The sequence below is a fragment of the Macaca mulatta genome, chromosome 14 (assembly GCF_049350105.2).
Source record: "Macaca mulatta isolate MMU2019108-1 chromosome 14, T2T-MMU8v2.0, whole genome shotgun sequence".
NCBI classification, from domain to species: domain Eukaryota; kingdom Metazoa; phylum Chordata; class Mammalia; order Primates; family Cercopithecidae; genus Macaca; species Macaca mulatta.
In genome coordinates, this window is record NC_133419.1 from 78,299,249 (window position 1) to 78,318,736 (window position 19,488).

The 19,488-nt window shown below is 43.8% G+C and overlaps 1 protein-coding gene and 1 long non-coding RNA gene across 8 annotated transcripts in view; one reads left to right on the forward strand and one right to left on the reverse strand.

Moving 5' to 3' along the window:
• Window positions 1-4,582: 4,582 nt before the first annotated feature.
• INTS4 (integrator complex subunit 4) overlaps window positions 4,583-19,488 on the reverse strand; it is a 111,085-nt gene continuing 96,179 nt past the window's right edge. For 6 of the 7 annotated variants that reach the window (XM_077963963.1, XM_077963962.1, XM_015115272.3 and 3 more), the window contains 5 exons: window positions 17,409-17,468; window positions 14,825-14,984; window positions 14,462-14,605; window positions 9,758-9,878; window positions 4,583-4,990 (listed from right to left, as the gene is read on the reverse strand). In XM_077963963.1, coding sequence (XP_077820089.1) covers window positions 4,812-4,990; window positions 9,758-9,878; window positions 14,462-14,605; window positions 14,825-14,984; window positions 17,409-17,468 — 664 coding nt within the window. In that variant the 3' untranslated portion in view covers window positions 4,583-4,811. Of the gene's footprint in view, window positions 4,991-9,757; window positions 9,879-12,132; window positions 13,173-14,112; window positions 14,606-14,824; window positions 14,985-17,408; window positions 17,469-19,488 lie in introns of those variants that run through there. The other variant, XR_013404197.1, reaches the window with a different exon arrangement.
• Window positions 15,723-18,562, forward strand: LOC144334405 (uncharacterized). Its single transcript, XR_013404205.1, has 2 exons — window positions 15,723-15,917; window positions 16,893-18,562. It is a non-coding gene; the product is annotated as an uncharacterized LOC144334405 (long non-coding RNA).

The window sequence follows — 19,488 nt, forward strand, 5'->3', positions numbered from 1 at the left end:
CTTGATCATTTTATGGCATACACCTCCTTGCTCCCTAGAAGCAGACGGGAGTGAGTGCTTCACAGACCCGACACCAAGCACTGAAGTCTTAGAAGGATCTGCTTGGTGCCCTTTCCACAGCCCTTTCACTTGTCAGATGGCAGATCCTTCTAGATCTGTTCCCTCGGCTCATAAAGCCAGCCCTCTGTATAGCTAAGAGGGATGTTTGATAAAATTCAGACTGTTTTCTCTAGTGATGCAGTCTTTTTTTTTTTTTTTTGTCAAATGTAAAGTGAGACAGCTCCAATGGGTGTTGAATTCAGTGTGGGTGTAATCATTGTTCCTAAGTGAGTTGTCTCCAATTAAAGAGAACTTAGTGCAAACTTCTTAGAGACAGAAGTATCTGTCAGTGACATTATTAAACTTTTAAGAAAACCTGCTAATACATAGCCCCTACTTTTGAACTTGGTGCACATGGTCAATGAAGGAAATATGTAGAGCTTGAAGAGAAGCTGTTTCTTCACATAACTATACTTAGTACTGTGTCTTAATCGTTAAAGCATCTTAGTTAGTTTGTAGTTAGCACAGCCCTCAAGCTGCCCACAGGTAATTTCTTCTAACCTGAGTGGTTAAGACAAGAAGTTGGCTGGGTGTGGTGGCTCACGCCTGTAATCCCAGCACTTTGGGAGGCCGAGGTGGGCGGATCACCTGAGGTCAGCAGTTTGAGACCAGCCTGGCCAACATGGTGAAATCCCATCTCTACTAAAAATACAAAAATTAGCTGGGCATGATGGCACGTGCCTGTAATCCCAGCTAGTCTACTCGGGAGGCTGAGGCAGGAGAATCGCTGGAACCAGGGAGGCAGAGCCTGCTGTGAGCTGAGATCGTGCGACTGCACTCCAGCCTGGGCAACAGAGCAAGACTCCGTCTCAAAAAAAAAAAAGACAAGAAGTTGGCCACGGCTAGGTGTGTACCTTTCTTCTCCATAATTGTGTATGCTGAGTTCAATCATCTCAAAGCAAATATAAAATCCTTTCAGAAACTTGAATCTTTTTTTGCAGCATGCCATGGTACCGCTACCGTTGCTCTGGATTCATGGAATCATTCTTTCCTTGCCGGGTATGTGCCACGAGTTGTGCTGGGGATACAGCACAGACATTCTTACGGTCCAGGTACAGATCAGTTGGAAGAAATAAAACATGTAAACATACAGTGAGGATGTAGAAGTTGCAAATTGGCAAAAATCTACCTGGAGACATGTTTTGTTTGTCTCAGTAATTTTAACATTTACTGTAGTTACCAAGGTTTTTTAACTTTCATGAAAATGAAGATTTCTGGCTGTTTTGGAAGAATGGGAAGAACTGACACCACTAGGCCCACATTTATAAATGAAAATAACTTGAGTGGAATGGAATAGAGAATGTGCTTCTCTGATTGCCTTCTCCAACAAAGAATGTGCTCTCTGATTCTTCAATTGCTGTTATATTCTAGACCACTTTATTCCTTTACTTTTCCTGCCTACCTTTCTTAAGGGGTTTGCATTTGTGAACCTGCAATGCAGTATTAATAAATACTATACTATGTGTGAAGAATATCGTATAGGAGGCTGTGGGAACATAGAGGAAATGTTCCAAGCCCATAAGAGACACAGATATGTCCTAGAACAAGGCCCAGTCATGAAGAATGGAAGGAAAGGAGCCATAGGAGACAGTCTGAGGAGCACATTCCCAGGCTCAGCAGGTCCAAAGGCCTAGAGGTGAGAGAACACTACAGGTAATTCTGTTCAGCTGGAGTAGTACAGAGACAGTTTGGGACAGGGAGTATGAGGCTGGAGATGAAGCAGAGGCATGAAGAGCCTTCAAGATAGGAGTTTTGACTTTTTCCTGGGATGAGTAGTGATCCACTGAAAGGGCCTAATCTGGTCAGATGAGCTCATCACTTTAGGAGGGCTGATGGTGGCTCCATCAATATAGAAACAGTATAAGAAGAGGACTAAGAAACATGAAGGAAGAGGAATCTAAAGGACTTGATGGCTACTTCTGTATGAGGGATGAGGAAGGAATCCAATGTGACAAACAGGTTTCTGGCTCTGACTGCTGGGTTCATGCTAGACCACTCACTAAGAACAGACCCCTGTGATGCAAGTCATCTGGGGAAGAAACAGGAGGCCTGAGTTCTAGCCTTAGCTTCACCACTAACTCAGTCTCTCTGGGCCTGCGTATTCATTTGCAAATGAAGGTGCCACACTGGAATGCTCTTTATGCCCCCTTCCAAGCCTTTATAAAAAGGTCTTTTTATTTTTTCACTTCAGTGGAAAAGTACAGAACCAGAGAAAACCTAAAATTCTCATATTCCCCAGAAAGTGAACATTCAGGGCAAAAGCAATTTAAAAAGTTGAGTCCAACCCCGATATGATACTAGAATTCCTTAGCAACACATTTTTCAGGAGCTTGTTCAACCTTTGCTCAAACTCATCTAGCCTGGAGAATTCCATATCCCCTAGTGCAGCCCGTTCAATTCTTATACAGCTTTTAAAAATGTATTCTGATACTAAGCCAAAACCTATCCCTTAGTGCTTGTCTACCTTTAATGGAAAAAGTACTACATTTTACATTTTGAAGACAGGATCAAGTCCTGGCTTTGTCTCTTAGACAGACACTATCTCAAAGCCTCTGTTTCCTTACATGGAAAATGAAGGCTAACTTGGAGGATTTTTTATAAAAGGGGTACTTATCTGAAAAATATCCAGCATATTCTTCCCTTAGGCTTTCTATAATTACAGCACGATGGGCTCAGGCAGCAGCCATGGTTCTTCATGTTTTTGTCTAGGCTCCAACCCAGCAAATGCCATCAGATGTTCATGTTGGGGCTGTGGTAGAATTCCACCTGGCTACAGCTTCATGGCACATCCTTGAGAGATGCAAAACAGGTAAGCACACTAGAAAAGTCAGCTCCCTGGAGTTAGTCATTCTTCCCCTAGTCCCTCTTTAGCACTCATGACCTCGTGGAAATAGACGGCCTAGAAATAGACTGCCGGATCTGTCATTGATTAATTGTATGACCTAGGACAGGTTACTTACTTCTCTCACTTCAGCTGCCTTGTTTATAAAATGAAGACAATAGTACCTAGAGAGTTAATTAATTAAAGAGCTTACAAAACTGCCAGGTACACCAAAGTACCTTAAACCAAAAGTTAAAACATGCTTGAATTTAAATTCCAGCTCCACCTCTGAGTAATTGTATTATCTTGCTATTATTTTTATAAGCTTGCCAAGTGGCAAATACAATCAAGACTGGCTGCAGGTTCAGATTCTACCAATCGTTATTTAATCCGTCCTATTCAACCACCATTGAGGTCCAATTATCTCTGTTTCACAGATGAGGAAACAGAGGCAGAAAGAGCTTTTTCCCATATACTTCCCCTGAGGTGATATAGCGTAGACCTTTGGGATCTTCTCAGGTTTGAATGAATACAGGCTTTATTACTTACTGTATAGTTGTCCCACCAGTGACTTAAGTCTCTGAGCCTCATTTGGCTATTGTGAAGATTAAATGACAGGTGAAGTACATAGCACAGGCGGTACCAAAGGGTAACCTCTCTGGAGCACTGACTGTTATTGTATCACACCTGCAAGGTTGTTTTTTTAAAAAACAGAGATGGGGTCTTGCTGTGTTGCCCAGGCTGGTCTTGAACTCCTGGGCTCAAGTAATCCTCCTGCCTCCCATAATCCCAAAGTGCTGGGATTATAGACATGAGCCACAGCCCCCAGCCTCACACCTAAAACTTTAACTCACATGCAGCATCAACTCATGAGAGATGCTGCAGTAAATGACTTTATTTCTTGCACTGGTTCCCTATTTCCCATAATCCTGATTTCTTTTCTAAAATATAGCTCTTCTATATTATTTATTTAAAGCCATAGAGGTCCTAAGAATAATGGCAGGCAAGATCAAGAATTTCCCTCAAAGCCAGGCACAGTGGCTCACGCCTGTAATCCCAGCACTTTGGGAGACCGAGGTGGGCAGATCACTAGGTCAGGAGATCGAGACCATCCTGGCTAACACGGTGAAACCCTGTCTCTACTAAAAATACAAAAAATTAGCCAGGCGTGATGGCAGGCGCCTGTGGTCCCGGCTACTCAGGAGGCTGAGGCAGGAGAATGGCATGAACCTGGGAGGCAGAGGTTGCCATGAGCCAAGATCACACCACTGCACTCCAGCCTGAGCGACACAGCAAGACTCCATCTCAAAAAAAAAAAAAAAAAAGAATTTTCCTCAAAGATGAAAATGATTCATTCTCCAGCTATTCAGTCCTTGGCCCAGCTACTGCCTGTGTTAGGGAAGAGACTTCCTAGCAAGATAACGCATGTTTAAGGTCCTTCAGCAACTGTCAATGGTAAAAAAGTACAGTTGTTAAAGCGGCCTGGAGTTGCCCTGACAAACACACCGTCACTTTAAGAAATAAGACTACAGCTCAAATAACCAGTTATCAGGAGGTAGCTGGACCTTTGTGTTTCACACCTGAGGAATAGCATGTAAGCATGCAGTATAAAAGCTGAAGCTATAGCCACACATTTCTTTACAGATCAGGAACTAGAACAGCTTGGTGTTTTCTCAACTTTATTGTGGAGATAGGGAGGGGAAGTAGACTTGAAGGTTTTTTATTTTTTAATGAAGAAACAATTTATCCTGTGTTTGATACCAGATGAGACTGTAAGGGTCACATACTCCTTAAGCCTACATATCAATTCCAGGTGAAGTGCTTCAGGCTTGGCTCATTCTGACACCTAAGAAGGACCCTCTAGGCCATGGTTGGAAAGACTGTTTTTGCCTCAGCGCCGTGCAGGTTTGGGCATTATATAAACTTTTACAGGCTTGCTGAAGGGAATGGTGCCCTCGATGCTGGTTTCCACCTGTGGTGACACCTCACCACCCTCCATCCAGGGGCATTTTGGAATGCGAGCGCTGGAGTTGTAGGCCAGCAGCAGCCTCACTTCCACCTGGCATGCCTCTGAAAAAAAGATAAAAGAAATCGTCTATAACTAGGCACCTGCTAGGAATGAGGATGAAATGTGAAGTTAAAGAAATATCAAAATGGAAGCAGTAGGAAGAAATTTCTTCATCCGTCCGCATCCCTCCCCTTACCCTCACCAAACAAAACACTTCCCAGGTGAAATCCTGGTAGGCTGACAATAAGCCTGCAGATGTGATGCTACTCCATCACCTTCCCCTCGGGCTCACTGTGGCACAGAGCCAAAGCTGCTGAGACAACTGGAGAGCAAGCTAAAAACCCTTTCAGAAAGATTAATTGCTTCATGATCTGCTTTATGAACTGGGCTAAAATTCGTACGCAGGTGTGGATTTGGGCAGTTTCTGAGAACCTCTCAGCATTTCAAGACTTCCAGCCTCAGAACAGAGGGTCAGAAGGTGCATGTGGCTTATTCTCATACCCAGCTGGGCTCTTCCTGCGCAGTTCCATCTCAAGCCTCAGGGCTGCCTGTACCACAGACTACTTTATTAGTGGAGAGGAAGCCTTTGAATAGGAAATGGTTGGCCAAAAATTTCTGGCCAATGAACAGGAACATGTTTCAGGGACCTAAAATGTCTGAAAACATTTCATTCTCTCATTACATTATCTTACAATATAATCATCTAGTGTCTCTATGTGGCAGGTCCTAGCAAGAATAAATAAGAACTCCCCTCAAGTTGCTGGCTGTTTGGTTGAGGAAACAGATAGTTGCAATGGAGTACAATACACGCTGTAACCAAGCCTGCAAGAAGTACTGAGGAAGGCAGTGCAGGAAGGCTTTGGAATAGAATATCCATTCTGTGCCAAGCATATAACCCCAAGAGTTCTTATCCTGCTACATTATGAAAGAAAGACTGTCAAAATCTTGGCAGAAGTTCCAAGAACCAGATAGGTTCTCAGAGACTCCCCAAATGCACAACTGGGTAAGAATTCGAGCCCAGTTCGTAAACTGAAGCAGTTAATCATTCTATTAACCACATGCTTCCATAAAGAAGAGGGAGAGAATTTCAGAAAAATGAAAGGGCAAGTGCAAAGGCCAGAAACGGCTTGAACTTGGAATGTCTCCTTAATTTGGTACAACCAGAGTAAAAAGTGCAAGTGCTGAAAATGATCCCAAGGCTAAGAAGTTCAGAGGGTATGAATGAAGGCTAGATGGATCTAAATTAACAAGGGCAGACACTCCAGGACTTCTCAATGCCTCCCCAGACCTCTTCCTGGTTACATCCAAACTTCTCTCTATGATCAGAGTAGAGACTGGATTGCTGTCCTCCAGGAAGGGAAAGGTTTGCAGTCAGCCCAAGGCCAGAGCAATCCAGTGCACCTCAGATTTCAGCATGAGATCTAAGTGCAGCCTCAGCATCAGCAAGTACCAGCCATGTGGTAAGCACACACTCACATGACAACATGAGGGTCGTGCAGCAGCCACGAGTGTAACTGTCATGAAACTAACACTGTTCTCTGATACCAGACTCCAGATGAATCTCCCACTCAGGATGGAATCAAGATAGGTACCTGTATCTGCTTTCCTGCCACACCCTCCCATTCCATCCCAGGTGGCAGACCACAACCAAAGCCCCAGTTGGCATAGCACTTTCAAGAAGCCAAATCCTGGTACAAGCTGGATAAGGCTCAAGCCTATAATCCCAGCACTTTGGGAGGCCAAGGCAGGAGAATCAGTTAATCCCAGGAGTTTGAGACTAGCCTGGGCAACATAGTGAGACCCCGTCTCTACAAAAAAATAAAAATAAGTTAGCCGGGCGTATAGTCTCAGTTACTAGGGGGACTGAGGTGGGAGGACCACTTGAGCCCGAGATGATCACACCACTGCACTCCAGCCTGGGCGACAGAGGGAGACCCTGTCTCAAAAACAAACAACAATAACAACAAAAAAAAACAAATAAATCCTGCTAAGATCAGAGGGAGTTGATGTAGGACTCAGCCCTACAGGGTCACTTTGCATTCCCTTACCAACATTTGATAAGAATGGCAATTCAAGGCAATGCCATAGGAGTAAAGCAGAGAAGAAAGAAAACAAGAGGGAGGGGAACTAGGGAGAAAGAGACAAGATCATCTAGGACAACTCAGGCAACTTATGTGTCATGACTGGAAGAATATATCTCCTAGGAGGTTTATATTCTTATTCTCATCTTAATGAGACGGGGAGGTAAAATAACTTTCTCAGGATCACACAGCAAAGGAGGCAGAATTTGAAACATGGTCTGTGACTCAGTCTCCTACATGGCAGCATCCTGCCTCCCAGAGGAGAGGCCCCTCCCTGGTGGGGAGCTACTGAGGGATTGAAGGAGCTCCCTAAAAACTCCAGGCCCCACCACCTAGATTAGGAGAAAGTGCAAGCTCATTTACAATGAGACATATTTCAATTCAGTGCCCCAAACCGGAAGGGACATAGCACAGTGAGGGCTGGGAAGGGTGACTGCCAGCTTTAGCACTATCATTGATCAGCTATGTAGGCCTCCATTTATGTATCTGTAAAATGAACCAGAGAATACCAATTCCCACTGCAGAGTTGGTCTAAAGATTAAATGAATTTTTATTGCACATTTAAAACCTTGTATTCAATTTTCATTATTTGTTGAGTGCCTACTACGTCAGGCACTAGAGACATATGCTACTAAAACACTGGAGATACAGAGGCAAAGACAAGCAAGTTCCCTGCTCTACAGGAGCCTACATCCTAATGGGAAAGTCAGTAAATAATTAAATGTGAAAACACATCTGACACCAGTACACGCTATAATATATAAAGAATTAAAACAGGAATTTGTAATAGTGACTGGGTAGCAACCACTTAGAGGAGGTGATCTTGTTTTCTTGTTTCTGATGGTTTTTTTTTTTTTTTTTTTTAGTCAGGGTCTTGCTGTTAGCCAGGCTAGATTGTAGTGGCACGATCAGGGCTCCCTGCAGCCTTGACGCCCCCAGACTCAAGCAATCCTCCTACCTCAGCCTCCTGAGTAGCTAGGACTACAGGCACATGCCACCATGCCCAGTTAACTTTTTTATATATATTGTAGAGATAGGGTTGCCTTATATTGCCCATGCTGGTCTCAAACTCTTGGGCTCAAGCAATCCTCCCACCTCAGCCTCCCAAAGATTATAGGTACAAGCCACCATGCCTGGCTGTGATCTTATATAAGTTAAAATTATTCAGGCTCAGGATCACCTGGCATTAACAAACAAGGAAGTCTGCAATGAACTAGGATACCTTAAGAGCAAATGGGGCCTAGGAGAAAGAACCTTGAGCTTGGGGGCGGATCAGCTGAGTTCTAACTCTGGCCTTGGCAATGACTTGCTGTGTGACCAGGGACAAGTAACTACCCTCTCAAGACCTTCCACGATCTTTTGAGCTATGGCATACTGTAATATGCTTTCCTGAGCCTTGTCCCTCCCAAAATGCTCCCACAGCATTTCCTTCCCCATATCCAGGATCCCTTCATCAGAAGGTATTAGAATAAGGAATCTACTTTCCTGTGGGGCCAGTGGTTTGGCAAATAGTGCAAAAACATTCCAGGCAGCCAGATTATGGAATGAGGAATGCTCAGGGAAGCACATCCCGGGCAGCAGAACCACTGGATGCTCCCTCAACTACACCAGGCCTACCGCCACCAGAACCTCAAAGGGACTGCCCTGACATCCAACAGCTTTATAAAGTCATCACTACCCATCTAACACCCTGACAGAGGGAAACCATTAATAAAGGCCCGGCGCAGTGGCTCACGCCTGTAATCCCACTACTTTGGGAGGCCAAGGCGGGTGGATCACCTGAGGTCAGGAGTTCGAGACTAGCTTGGCCAACATGACGAAACCTTGTCTCTACTAAAATACAAAAAAATTAGCCAGGTGTAGTGATGCACACCTGTAATCCCAGCTACTCGGGAGGCTGAGACAGGAGAATCGCCTGAACCCAGGAGGCAGAGGTTACAGTGAGCCGAGATCACACTACTCCAGCCTGGGCAAGAGCAAGACTCTGTCTCAAAATAATAATAATAATAGCCTTATAATTATGTATTTAAAAACACAGAGTGAAAGAAAATTCCAAAGGCATTCCCTATCTCTAAAATAAACCAAATTTAGTGGCATTAAACACCTCCAGTGATAGTGCTCCTGAATCATCTCCAATTATTTGGGAAACACCACTGAGGTCAATTCTGCCCCCTATTCTAGGTTCTGCAGACTGAGGTCTTAAGTTTTTTAAAGCAGCCTTACTGGCTTGAAATGTAATCTCCTTTGTACTTGTATTCTCCCATTTTATTCTTATGGATTAAAAATCCCCAAAATTCAGACATAGAAGTTGGAGAATGAAAAAAATTTTTAAAAATCCTCACAACTAATTTGTAGATTGAGAATTATTATTGTCATTTGGAAGATGAGGAAAAAGACTCAGAAAGGGAGAGACTTGTCCAAGGTGACCAAGCAAGTCGGTGGCAGAGTTAGGATAAGAATATAGTCTCCTGGTGTCCAGACCAGGGCCCTTTCCATGAAACTCCATTCTATCATAATCGCCTGTCTATCTTCTAACAGAATCATCTCTCTCATGCAATCAAAGCACTGTAGCAAATTAGCCCAAATATACCCAGTTTGGCTTATAAACTCATTAATGAATCAAGTTCAATTCTTAGAAGGCCTGATTCATCCACATTTTTTTTTTCAAATTTTAAAAACCAAACGCTTAAGGGTAGGTGTGATCTCCAGCAGTATATTTTCCTGCCCACCCTGGCCCTGACTCCTTACCTGTCCAAGCAGTGTGGGAGAGGTAAACCTGAGTGATAAGCCGGTGCCGCCCTGGGCCAGGATTCCGGAAGTCTGCAGGCTTGGGGTGAATCATCTGAGCCTGGCCATCTGGATATAAGACCTAAAGGGTGACAGAAATGAGAAAAAGAGGCAGAAGCGAGAGGAGCATTTAACAAAATGGATGATGACATCTGTTGTGAACCTCAAAGCACAAGAAGAAAGATGACACCAACTTTCCTAAGACGGGGCCTTGAGGGGAGGTCAACACTGTAGACATCTCTATTCCTCTGATCCAGCATGAAGCAGTGTCCAGTAAACATTTCCTGAATTCATGGTGAATAAGTAATATGAACAGAGTGTCGCTATTAAGTGCAAGGACAGGTAAGAACATTAATTCTGATTATGAAAAGTGTTCTCAGGCACCTTCACCAGAAGAGCACTCCCTCCCTGGCTCTGAATCACACCATGGCCCAGGATCCATCACCAACCACCAGTATTTGGAGTTATTTTATAACTGCATTCTCTCCACTAAATTTCAAGCAGCTAGGAAGTCATTTATCTCTCTTTCTACAAAGACACGGCTCAATGAAGGGCCCACTCAAATCATTGGCCAATTCTTTAAGTCTCACGAACTGCGACAGAGTTCTTTCCTCAGCATCCTGGGGGACCTCCCAGCTCCCTGTGTAGACAGCCTACTACACTGCAGCGTACAAAGGAACTACAGGAACAAATGAAGCTTATCCTAGGACCAGGACTTGCTCTATGTAAATATGCTTATGAAGGCAGACTAGGGAACCACACAGGTCTTCCAATGTTGAAACTGTGGTCAATGTTGAAACTGTGGAAGACATGTCTCACCCACTTGCCATATAATCCTTCATCTCTCCTCAGGTGATGGGGCCTCCCCCTGATTCTACACTTTTCTTTCTTTCTTTTTTTTTTTTTTAAAAGACAGGGTCTTACCCTGTCACCCAGGCTGGAGTGCGATGGCACGATCATAACTCATGGAAGCCTCAAACTCCTGGGTGCAAGTGATCTTCCTGCCTCAGCCTCCTGAGGAGTGGGGATTGCAGGCACACGCCACAACACCAGGTAATTTTCTTTTTAAACTTTTTTGTAGAGAAAAAAGTTTGCTATGTTGCCCAGGCTGGTCTCCAACTCCTGACCTCAAGTGATCCTCCTGCCTCAGACTCCCAAAGTGTTAGAATTACTGGCGTGAGCAACTGTGCCGGGCCTACCCTTATTTCTTTTTCTTTTTTCTTTTCTTGAGACAGTCTCACTCTGTCACCCAAGCTGAAGTGCAGTGGCGCGATCTCAGCTCACTGCAACCTCTGCCTCCGGGTTCAAGTGATTCTCCTGCCTCAGCCTCTCAAGTAGCTGGGATTACAGGCACCCGCCATCATGCCTGGCTAATTTTGTATCTTTAGTAGAGATGGGTTTTCACCATGTTGGCCAGGTTGGTCTCGAACTCCTGACCTCAGGTGATCCTCCTACTTCAGCCTCCCAAAGTGCTGGGATTACAGGTGTGAGCCACCATGCCTGGCCTACCCTTATTTCTTAAAGCTGCTACTCCCCACTCTAGTTCTAGGTTCCAAGCTCCCAAACCTACTATAGAAGAAAGATGCAGGTGTCTCAGTTTCCTGATCCTTATTATCTTTAAAGACAAGTGCTTGGGCTTCTTTTTTTTTTTTTTTTTTTTTTTTAAAGAAAATGAAGGGGAGGGCCGGGCACAGTGGCTCACGCCTGTAATCCCAGCACTTTGGGAGGCTGAGCCAGGTGGATTACTTGAGGCCAGGAGTTCAAGACCAGTCTGGCCAACATGATGAAACCCCTTCTCTAATTAAAAATACAAAAATTAGCTGGATGTGGTAGCATGTGCCTATAGTCCCAGCTACTTGGGATGCTGAAGCAGGGGAATCACTTGGACCTGGGAGGCGGAGGTTGCAGTGAGCTGAGATCACTGCCACTGCACTCCAGCCTGCGTGACAGAGTGAGATTCTGTCTCAAAAAAAAAAAAAAAGAGAGAAAAAGAAAGAAAAAGAAGGGCAGAGGAGGGCTGAAATAGCAATGATATTGGGAAAAACAAATGAACAGGGGCCACAATTTTTGTGTTCAGTGGGCATGGTGGCTCATGCCTATAATCCCAGCACTTTGGGGGGCAGAAGCGGAAGGATTGCTGGAAGACAGGAGTTTAAGACCAGACTGGGCAAAAAAGTAAGACCCCCCCAATCTCCACACACAAAAAATTAAAATTAGCCAGGTGTGATGGTGTGTATCTCTAGTTCCAGCTACTGAGGAGGCTGAGGCAGGAGGATCCCTTGGACACAGGAGTTTGAGGTGACCATGCCACTGCACTCCAGCCCAGGCAACAGACAGAGACCTTATCTCAAAAAAAAAAAAAAAATTCCCAGCATTCTCAGCAAAACTGTCCTTGATGAAAGGCCTTGACTGCTCTGTGAAATGGTTGCTGGAAGCCTTCTTTCATTTGTCTACTCCAAAAGTGGAGCTTAGAAACCTATGGCCCAAATAGGTCAGAGGAAGGAAATGGCCAGTATGAATGATCATCAGGTAGAATACAGTAACCTAGATTAGGCTTACAAAAGTGTTAATGAATGGAGTTCTGCAGGGTCTGCTTTAACGAACAGATCTACAGTATTTTAATGGGGAATGTAATCTCAGTGTCATCTCTGAGGCATGTTTATTGCTATATCTTTATCAAGCACCTGAAGTAGTGCCCAGAACAGAGGGATGATTCAGGGTGTGGTGACTGGACTGGATGGCACTTTCGAACCACTGGAACTGTCCCATGATGGGGCAGTGAGTTTCCCATCCCTCTACCTATAAGGTATCTAAAAGGTTTAGCCTTGCATGTGGTAGATGTGCTTTGAAGGGGTTTTTTTAGGAGACAGTCTAGGAGATGACCCTTAAATAACCTGCCTACAATCTCCTTCATGCTCAGTTGATCAGTGAAGTTATTTTCAGGGACAATGTAAAACAGTAGTTCTGCTGGTATCACGGACTACATATTAGAATCATCCATGAACTCTTAAACACTAGTGTCCATGGGCCCTATTCTCAGGATTTTGATTTAGTTAATGTAGGCTGACACCTATTCATCTGTTCTTCTTCTTTTTTTTTTTTTTTTTTTTTTTTTGAGATGGAGTCTGGCTCTGCCGCCCAGGCTGGAGTGCAGTGGCCGGATCTCAGCTCACTGCAAGCTCCGCCTCCCGGGTTTACGCCATTCTCCTGCCTCAGCCTCCCGAGTAGCTGGGACTACAGGTGACCGCCACCTCGCCCGGCTAATTTTTTGTATTTTTTAGTAGAGACGGGGTTTCACCCTGTTAGCCAGCATGGTCTCGATCTCCTGACCTCGTGATCCACCCGTCTCGGCCTCCCAAAGTGCTGGGATTACAGGCTTGAGCCACCGCGCCTGGCCTCATCTGTTCTTCTTAATGCTTTCTGAGTAATCCTACAGTGCAGTGAAGGTGGACAACCGGACAACCATTAATGTGGGGAAAAAAACACACACACCAAAAAAAACAAAAACAAAAAGACACTGCAATATGCAATACAACTTCACAGCTAGCTCAGAACTAGTTCTCTGCAGGTCTCATAATTTATAATAATTCCTGCTTGGAAGCCAGAAGGCCCGTTCCTCTACTGTCACCATAGCCAAAAAAGCATCATCTTCAAGGTCTGATTCATCCTTACCTCCTCCAGGAAGCCTTCTCTGCCTGTTTCAGCCTATTTTTCTGTCCCCTTATTGTACTTCCTGCCAGTGCTTGCATCCCTGCTTTGACTCATATCCCTTCAGCCCTTCTCCCATATCCCTTGTGCCCTTCTCCTTTCCTTTCCTGAGCTTCCACCACACTCCAAATTGAGTACTCTAAAAGGTTTAGCCCTGCATGTGGTAGAGGTGCTTTGAAAGGGGTTTTTTAGGAGGCAGTCTAGGAGATGACCCATCCTGTGCATGTCTGCTCACCAAACCCTGTTTTCTAATTGCCTGCCCATCTGTATATCTCTCACTGAAACTGCACACCCCGAAAGCAAGAACTGTGACATATTTACCTTGGCAACCACAGCACTTAGCACTTGCAATAGAGTAAACACAATTGCACAGATGGATGGAAGGAAGGATGAATGAGCGGACAGATGGATGAATGAAGTACTACCACTTCATTGTGAGGCTTAACTGCACTGTCTGAATTGATTAGTGTCTCTACTACATTTCTCACGTGTATCTATTACATCTATGTAACTTGGGAAAGAATATTTCCTAGTCATCGCCTTTTCCCATCCATAAATTTTACCTGCCAGCTCACTGACTCACAGCCTGAAAGGAACTTGTTTATTACAGTTTTCTGTAACAAAAGACCAAATCTTAACGTCACATTACAAGATTAGAAAAGGTCTTATCATTCAGTGAACCCTTACTGGGTCCTGGGGGCTTTAAATACATTATCTCTTTATGTCAACTCCTCCTGTTTGTTAGTTGTAGAATCTCAGACTCAGAGTTTAAAGTAACTTGCTCCAAACCACACTCAGCAGTGGTTGAGATTCAAGCCTAGGTTCTTTCCCATGGAGGCTCATTTCTTCTCCTGTTCCAGTTTCTGTCCCTCAGGTAGAGACTACAGGGGTACTAACATTAAATACTTCAACACAAGGTCAGTCTAGAAGCTCCATGAGGACCCACACTCGACAGACCTGGACCTTAACAGTGTTCTGAGGATCCTGCACATGCTCCAGGGTTGCATCAACATCCAGAGCCACCACCAACCCGGAGGTAAACCGCAAAGGGTTGTCTGACTCGCCCGCTGGCTCGATGATGGTGGCTGAGGCTTTGTGGATCTGTAAGCAAGAAGAAAATACTGTGATTCTAAAGCCAGGTCATTCCTGGATAAGAAAACACAATCTTTTTTCTGTCTCCTTATCTAATGAGTGGGCACGTGGGAGCCACTCAGAGGAAGAGCCTAGCCCAGCTGTTCCATTGGTCAAAGAAGATCACCAAGGTAAAGATTTTTGTCCGTCTGGACAGATTTGGCCTATAAGGGCCAAATAGACCCTGACCTGCTCTGGAAGTGGGAGATGCAGGAAGGCACTCTGTCGCAGCATGGTCTGTAGAATTTTGACCACTTCTGCAGGTTTAGATGTCATGAGTCGGGGCATAAGGTCAAGGAGTTTGTCCACAAAGCTGTCCTGCAAGTGGGGCAAATCAGCGATGAAATACCTAGAGGAACAAACAGAAGCAACTGACTCATTCAACTGTGTACTCATTCACCACAGGTTGGGCCCCAGACACCTACCAAACCCTGAAGCAGGAAGAATGATGAAGTGAGAGGACCTTGCAGTTTATGACCAAGATAGACTGGTACCTATACAAACATGCCTCACTCATGATCATCAGAAAGGCCTCTGTTTACTGATAACCATTATGTGCCAGGAATACTCTTAAGTGTTTTACATGATCTTATTTAAGTCCCAGCAATCCTATGCATCATTAGAATTTTTATTTTCATATTATAGATTCATTAATTATTTTAACAAATACATTTTTAAGACCTACGAAGCGCCAAGCACTATTTCAGGTTCTGGAAACACAGTGAACAAAAGAGAACAAAATGATTGCTTCAATGGAGCTCGCATTCAAGTGGCAGAAACACTGAGACTCAGAGGGGATGATGCCACATTGAGGCTCAGAAAAGTTAAGTACGTCACTGCTGGCTCGGACTGATCCAATTTTGTGCCTTGTGCCAGGGGACAGTCAAAAAATATCTCACTGAGGAGGTGATATCTATGCAGGAACTCAAAGGATGAATTAAGAACAACAGATGAAGAACTTTGGGGATTCAGAGCTATCATCTTCCCAAAAAATCTTTTCATCCCAATGGTGCAAAAACAGACTCTCTACTTTAAAGAATCTAAAGCCAAAAGTAAGGCATGAACTTATTTCAGATTCAAAACTAGAATTTTTTTTTTTTCTTTTTGAGACGGAGTCTCGCACTGTTGCCCGGGCTGGTGTGCAATGGCATGATCTCGGCTCACTGGAACCTCCACCTCCCAGGTTCAAGCAATTCTTCTGCCTCAGCCTCCCGAGTAGCTGGGATTACAGGTGCCCACCACCATGCCCTGCTAATTTTTTGTATTTTTTAGTAGAGACGGGGTTTCACTATATTGGCCAGGCTGGTCTCGAACTCCTGACCTCATGATCCACCCACCTTGGCCTCCCAAAGTGCTGGGATTACAGGTGTGAGCCACCACACTCAGCCTCCAAACTAGGATCTTAAAAAGCCAAGCTAGATGGTACAATTTGCTAGAGAGCATTACCTGCTGGTGAAGGTAGTGTTGCAACTCAGCCCTATAAGAAGCTGTCATCATCCAAATGACAAGTACAGAGTCATAAAAACCTCAGGTTTGGTAAACTTCATGAGGGCAGAGACGATGAGTGGAAGAAATGAAACAGACTTCATCAGTGCTTTAAGATCCTATGTCTTCTCCCAGTATTATTCTGCCAGCATACCAAAAGTCTGGTCATTCCCTCGACTCCTATTTCTTCATCAAGCTTTCTATTCAACTACTGCATGTGCTTTAATGGATTCATTCCATATAAAATTCTGAAAAAATACATGTATTCTACAAAATAAAATTTACCTACAGAATTACAAAACAATTGTTTGTAGATTATAGAGAAATATGCAAGTGTAAGAATAGTGTGGGCCTGGTGCAGTGGTTTACACCTGTAATCCCAATACTTTGGGAGGCAGAGGCAGGAGGATCTCTTGAAGCTAGGAGTTTGAGACCAGCCTGAGCAACACAGCAAGACCCCATCTCTAAAAAAATACATTAAAAATTATCTGGGCATGGTGGCACATGCCTGTAGTCCTAGCTACTCAGAAATCTGAGGTGGGATGATAGCTTTAGCCCAGGAGTCCAAGGGTACAGTGAGCTGTGCCAGCCTGGGTGACAGAGTGAGACCCTGTCTCAAAAAATAATAATGAGGTCAGATGCGGTGGTGGCTCACACCTATAATCCCAGCACTTTGGGAGGCCAAGGCAGGCAGATCACTTGAGGTCAGGAGTTAGAGACCAGCCTGGCCAACATGATGAAACCCCATCTCTGCTAAAATTATAAAAATTAGCCGGGTGTGGTGGCAGGTGCCTGTAGTCCCAATTACTTGGGAGGCTGAGGCAGAAGAATCACTTGAACCCAGGAGGCGTAGGCTGCAGTGAGCCAAGATTGCGTCACTGCACTCCAGCCTGGGCGACAGAGCAAGACTCTGTCTTAAATAAATAAGTAAATAAGAATGGTGTGAACGAACAGTGGTGAAAAAAACAGATGACTAATGATTTTTTTCAACAAACGTATTTACACGTTTTCTTCATATTTTTATGGCCTAGCTGAGTGCTAAATGCAAGTGATTCCTGGTAGGTTTAGTTTTGAAGCTCTAACTTCAAAGAAGTTTCTACAACATTAAGGAGAAAAAACCAAATTAGGGTTTTTTTCCTAATTTAAGGTTAACGACATGGCCACAGATGATAGCTTGGCTGCACTAGCTATACCAAGGAATGTGATTTGTGATTGTTCCTATTGCCTGCAAGTGCTATTCTCCGTGTAACCAACATTTAATAAGCCAGAAGAGTTATAAAATACTTACCTCTGAAAAAAGTCCACTTCTTGTAAAAATTTTTCGCACATCCCAAATAAGGGATCAAGTCTGTAGAAAAGAAATGTAAAAGGATTTGCTTGTGAAATCTGCAAACTGAGGAAGACCAAAAGTCCCAGAAACCTGAGCCTAAATTAAAGGAAAATTAGCATATTACACTGTAAAAATGATCTCTAAAAGTAACAGAAGACTCCTAATGGACCTGGTGGAAACACCTGTCAGGATCCCAAGACCTGATTAAACCACTGCAGTGCCCATTAAGCTCAAAGAATATTAAAAATCAAAGACTATCACAGGCTACACTTGGCACTAGACTCACTACGAATACAGGAGAGAAGCATAGCATGTGGGCAGTACAGTGTCAAGTTCCCCTTCTGCGGGAGTCCTGGCTTCATTAGCATCTCAGCTAGTATGGTCTCTATACCTACCTGATTTAGAGCTCATCTCCTTGCACATGAGCTGTCAGCATTGGGATGAAAGCTCCCAGATAGCTGTGTGGACTGCTAAAAGATCTATCCAGTTTCAAGAATCATTGCACTCAATGAAGCCTACAGCCATTGTATCTGCATCTTGAAACTACTTTATTTATATTTCCTTCTGGTCTACATGCAGTTTACTCAGAGATCATTGTTTCCATAGCGGTATAGCCTACTAATGTAGTTGACACCGTAAAGGCTCCAAGAAACATACCTAAAAAGTTGAGTAAATTCTTACGCAAGAGGGGAAAAGGTTTTGTTACTACTTTGCCCACGGACACAGATGGTGTTCCTTCCTCTCTACCTTGATTTATTTGGCCTCACAGTACTTGAGAACATTTCATTTCAGGAAAAAGTTACTGCATACCTAAATAATCCAGGCAACATGCTAGGTCCATATGACTTACTAAGTTTTGACCTTTGTATGTTTTCTTCCTATTTCTTGTATGTAATTTCTGCATGAAACTTCCCACTTGTTTTCTTTAATATTTTATTCATTGGAGGAATAAAGTTCCCACTGAGATAAAACAAGTACTCTTTCCTTATATAAAAATATGTAAGAGAATCATGTCAAGGTTTAGTCTTTTTATTAAAATATAGTCTCCTTGGCTGGGCGCGGTGGCTCAAGCCTGTAATCCCAGCACTTTGGGAGGCCGAGACGGGCGGATCAGGAGGTCAGGAGATCGAGACCATCCTGGCTAACCCGGTGAAACTCCGTCTCTACTAAAAAATAAAAACTAGCCGGGCGAGGTGGCGGGCGCCTGTAGTCTCAGCTACTCAGGAGGCTGAGGCAGGAGAATGGCGTAAACCCGGGAAGCAGAGCTTGCAGTGAGCTGAGATCCGGCCACTGCACTCCAGCCTGGGCGACAGAGTGAGACTCCATCTCAAAAAAAAAAAAAATTAAAATAAAATAAAATAGTCTCCATGAGTAGACTTTGTATCCTTCATCATACATTTCCTAGCACAGGCAGCATTCAATAAGTATTTGCTGAATGAACAAAAAATGGGGGCGAGGGTAGATGGCAAATGGAAACCTACTCTGGAAGCAACATTCATTCTAATTATTTTCCTGAAAAAAAAAAAAAAAAAGTAGCACTTGAAAGTTTTTAAACTAATCTTCTACCAGAAATGGAAGTGAAATTTCATAGTGAGGTCACCCACCAAAGACCACAAGGAGTAAGAGGGCTAGAAGGGAGAATTCCAGCCAAGCAGGGGCACAAAGGAAAGCAATTTGGCCAAGCAGTGACATTTCCTTATTTATTTCCCTGATTATATAGAGAATCATCTTGGAGAGACTCCAGGCAGTAAAATACAAAAAGATTTGGGAACTCTCCCCAAACGTCAAAAAACACCAGGCATCCTCTTCAACATGCCATATATATGAAGTAAGCCTCTAATACTAAGAACTCCTACTTTTCCTTTGGTGTGAGGGAAGGAAAGCTATGAAAGTAAGGCTCACTCGGGGCTAACAATCATTAAAGAAGAATACAAATTACCAATTTAAACTAGTCTAGACTTTCATTGTAAGTATGCAAAGACAATGGAAAATGACTAGGTGTTGTAAACGACAATCAGGAGCTGTAAATGAGACCGAG